This window comes from Alosa sapidissima, chromosome 13 (genome assembly GCF_018492685.1).
Source record: "Alosa sapidissima isolate fAloSap1 chromosome 13, fAloSap1.pri, whole genome shotgun sequence".
NCBI classification, from domain to species: domain Eukaryota; kingdom Metazoa; phylum Chordata; class Actinopteri; order Clupeiformes; family Clupeidae; genus Alosa; species Alosa sapidissima.
Window position 1 is genome coordinate 13740694 of NC_055969.1, and position 4060 is coordinate 13744753.

Consider the following 4060-nt stretch of genomic DNA (forward strand, 5'->3'; position numbering starts at 1 on the left):
AAAAACGTATCCATGAGCGACAGAATTATTGTAAAGAGTTCTTGGATTTATAAAAAGGCTACAGATAGGTCTACAAGTGGTTGCATTAAATATACTCTGAAGTAGGCTAGACTGAAGTAGGTTTTTGGCGTCACACTTGCGTCATAGGTTTCAATGCATATTTTTTGCCGCTGAAATCTGTTCAACGCATAAATGACAACAGGTCAACAAATCAAATTGATGTTGTGCGCAGGAAACGATGTGAGTCTCACCCAATGAGACGCGTTCCTGATTAGAGGTGCCTCCCATTGCCAGTGGAAGTTGTTCCTGTCTTCGATTAGAGGTGAGGATAGTTGCGACTAGTGTCTTTCAACATGTCCAAGTTCATTCTATTTGTGAAATTTGAGACAGATAGTTTGTTTTCTATCAAGGATGTACAATTACCAGCTTTACCTATACGTCATTTTATGTATAAAAAAAGAATGCAATCGAGTAGGCGTACCTGTAGACTAGTTATTTATAGGTGACAAGGACGCAATACAGAGCTAAAAATAATGATCTCAACTACGATTTACGTAGGCGAGCCTACGCAGTTTGAAGATCTGTTTTTAAACATGATCTAATTCTGCGAGATTAACCTAGTGCGTTACATTTCATGTGTTGTTAGGCAACTTTTTTCTTGTATCTGTTGGCGGCAGGTCAGACCATGCGCATGCATAGGTGCTACAAATGTCTGCAGACGTCATGTTTAACTGAGAATAAACATAAATGCTGTCTATTGTGTGACCTTGCACGTACAATAAGCAATGCATGCTCCTTAATTGCTGTTATGGCGTGTGTTCGTCGTGGGTATCATAGCAGGTGCCTTAAAGATGCCATGCATTACACAACAGACTAAAAGTTATATTTTTAACAGCTGAATGGCTGTACCAAGTATGACAAAGAAGGCTTATTATGGGCCTCAAATATTGTTTATGTCATTTAGTTTTTTCTCAGTGAACTATCATTCAATACTGATAACATGAAACAATATTAAAAAAAAAAACAATACCAAAAAGACATTGATCACAATTCAACAGTATTCATTACAGATGATTCAGAATGCAGTACATCTGATCTTTAATCAGCCAAAGAAGACACATTTAACTCTCAATCACTCTTCATTTGGCTTCCTATAATCAGGGTCGTCGCACTGGGGGTAAAACTAGTACTGATTAGTAGGGGGTCCAAGGGGAGGGAGGGCAAAGAAATTCAAGAGCATTGTATTGGGCTTCAAGACACTCAAAGATGCTTATAGCTATAGCAGCCATAAATAAATTCAAATCCCTCATTCTAGCCTGTAGGACCATTACTGGACTTGCACCTTGCTATCTTAATTCCATGATCCAGCTCTATATCCCCTCTTGCCCACTGTGGTCCTCTAGTGAGTATCCGCTATGTCAGCCTTCCATCCAACACCAAGAGGTCAAAGTCAAGATGCTTTTCTTCTGTGATTCCTCGTTGGTGGTGATGCTCTTTGCTTTGAGATCTTCCAAAAGCGTCCAAAAGACGTATCTGTTTACCTTGTTTCCCACTAGTCCCCGTTTGTATGTGTTTATGGTTATTGTTATTATTCTGTTAAATTCTACGTAGTTTATTAATAATATTAGTATTTTAAGGCTATTCGGGCCTACAAAAGGCTATTCAGGCCTACAAAACTTGCCTAAAGCCTAAATGTAGCATCCTCACAGCAGGTTTAAACTAAAGCATCACGTTACTGATTTTTCTTTGTGTGATCATGTTCATTTTTGCAGAAATGCATTGGCTTAGGAGTCTTCTGCCAAAAAGATCTGTTCAGCTGCTTATACGAAGATCTTACTCTTCACCGCTGCAGCTACCTACATTAACACTCTTTACAAAGGTAAACACCATGCTCATCTTTACACTCCTACCTTAACACTCTTTACAAAGGTAAACACCATGCTCACCTTTACACTCGTGCCTTAAAATTCTTTACAAAGGTGAACACCATGCCCATCTCCTACCTTAAAGGTTTTCCCATAGATCTCAGTTTCTCGAGGTCACCGAGTACTGTCGGTACGAAAAAACCCCGAAAAATAATTGGTTTTACCTAGCTCAAGTTGCTACAGCCAGCAGCTAACATAGCCAGGCAGCAACAGCATTACAATCTGGGGGCATGTCCGTGATCTCCCATGTATATGGCCCCAGAGTTTTGCGCTGTAGCTGCCTGGCTGCGTTAGCTGCTGGCTGTAGCAACTTACTGGGTAAAACACCATGCTCATCTTTACACTATGAAGTATACAAACACAGTACCTACTGCAGAGCTCCCCATTGTCTCTCAATAACTCTTAAAAATATATATATATTCCAAGTTTAAATTCTGATGTGTAATACACCAGGGGTCAGATAGAGAAACAGAGCTAAGCAATTGTACATAGGCCTACTTATAATACTACAAGAGAAGGGCCAGAAAATGGTAATGATAACAGATCTAGTCATGCTTTAAGTTGGCGTCATTTCAAATATACACAGGAAAGATGTTAAATTCCTAGTGCTATAGTTAAGGGATTTCAACAACCAAGCCTATTTACTTTAAAAAAAGGAAATCACTAACATAGCAACCTTTGTGGGCAAAAAAACATCACCAACAGAACAGCACTCGAGAGCATTTCACTGGGGTTATCAGGCAGGCACCTTCCTTCATCAGTGTTTCATTCAATTAGGCCCACAGCACCTCCAGAAGGCTCAACAGCGGAGTCTGGAGTCCCCCCCGATCAGCATCATAATCAGACAAACTACAAGCCCTTGACGCGAGCACCCACAAACACCAACAAATTCTTCAGTCAATCCTCTTTGTTGATGTAGATGTTTATGTGGCATAAATGAATGTATCCTCTGGTTTTACTTAAACTTTTGCACTATTATCTTCTGGTGATCTTGTATTTGTATGTGTCCTATTTCACTGGTGCTTGAATTGATTTCTCTTTTCTAAGAGGCTATTGATTAAAAGTTTCAGCTAAATAAATTAAATGTATGCCAGAGAAACAGCATGTAGTGGTTTAGGAATGTGAAAGAATGTGGAAACGTAAAGATACAAGTGCCTCCACAGAGGTATTGAGGGCAATGGCCCTCATATGTTGAGAGTGGCTTTAACATCAGATTCTGAGCTCTCTCGCTAATACTGTGTTAAGAGCCCTCAAATGTCCAAATCACTGGTAGACAAACAAAGGCAAAGGCACAAGAATACTACCACTAACCACTACTACACTAGTACTACAAGGTTATTGGAATTGTAGCCAACATGTTTCACAAAACTGGAATTGTAGCCAACTGTAGCGCTGTTGTGACAGCCATCTAATATATATATATATATATATATATATTGATCAGGTAGCAAAGGTCCTGGATCATTTCACATATGAGTGCTACTGAAGTGAAAAAAATCACGTAATTTTCTTTTACAGGATCCTTGTCCCCTGTGTGATGATGCAAAGGAAGTCCTTGAACCATACAAACACAGAGTACAGAAATATTTCATGCATCATACCATAATTAATTTAAATAAATGTAAATTATAAATCAATCGGTTCTTGTTACTAACAATTAGAAGTTGGCATATGCTGTCATAACAAGAGTAAAATGTGTTCTTATTTGGTGTTCTGTTTCCTTTTTCTTTTTTGTAGTTCACACTACAGCAGGTTGATATAACCCTTCCTGAAAATAAAGTCTGGTATGACAGGTACAAATTTGACATACCAGTATTTCATTTGAACGGCCAGTTTCTAATGATGCATCGAGTCAACACCACACTTCTGGAAAAGCGGTTGGCAAAGCTGGAGGAAAGCAACTAATTGTTTATGAATGTATGTCAATATTTTAAAAAAAATGTGTTTTTTAGTTTGCATTCCTGTCATAACATGTTATTTTCCAGAGTGTGATTCATAAGGTTTTGTATCTAACAAGTAATAAAAGGCTTGTTTGTTTCACTGTGCCTTGTTTACATGTGGTCTCTTTGTTTGGTGTAAGAGGATTAAATTATCAAGTGCCACGTCTGGAGCATCACATCTGCACGAGCGCAGCC

The 4060-nt window shown here is 38.8% G+C and overlaps 1 protein-coding gene across 2 annotated transcripts; it reads left to right on the top strand.

Annotated features, from left to right (window-relative positions):
• The first annotated feature begins 249 nt into the window (after positions 1 to 249).
• On the top strand, positions 250 to 3970 carry c13h5orf63 (chromosome 13 C5orf63 homolog). Of its 2 annotated transcripts, none has more exons than XM_042059046.1 (4): positions 250 to 322; positions 1773 to 1879; positions 3444 to 3500; positions 3663 to 3970. In XM_042059046.1, the coding sequence occupies exons 2-4, from the start codon at positions 1775 to 1777 to the stop codon at positions 3828 to 3830; spliced, it is 330 nt and encodes a 109-aa protein (XP_041914980.1). In that variant the 5' UTR covers positions 250 to 322; positions 1773 to 1774; the 3' UTR covers positions 3831 to 3970. The 2 variants fall into 2 exon arrangements, with proteins under 2 accessions (XP_041914980.1, XP_041914979.1); XM_042059045.1 differs by lacking the exon at positions 250 to 322 and adding an exon at positions 1033 to 1402.
• Positions 3971 to 4060: the final 90 nt, after the last annotated feature.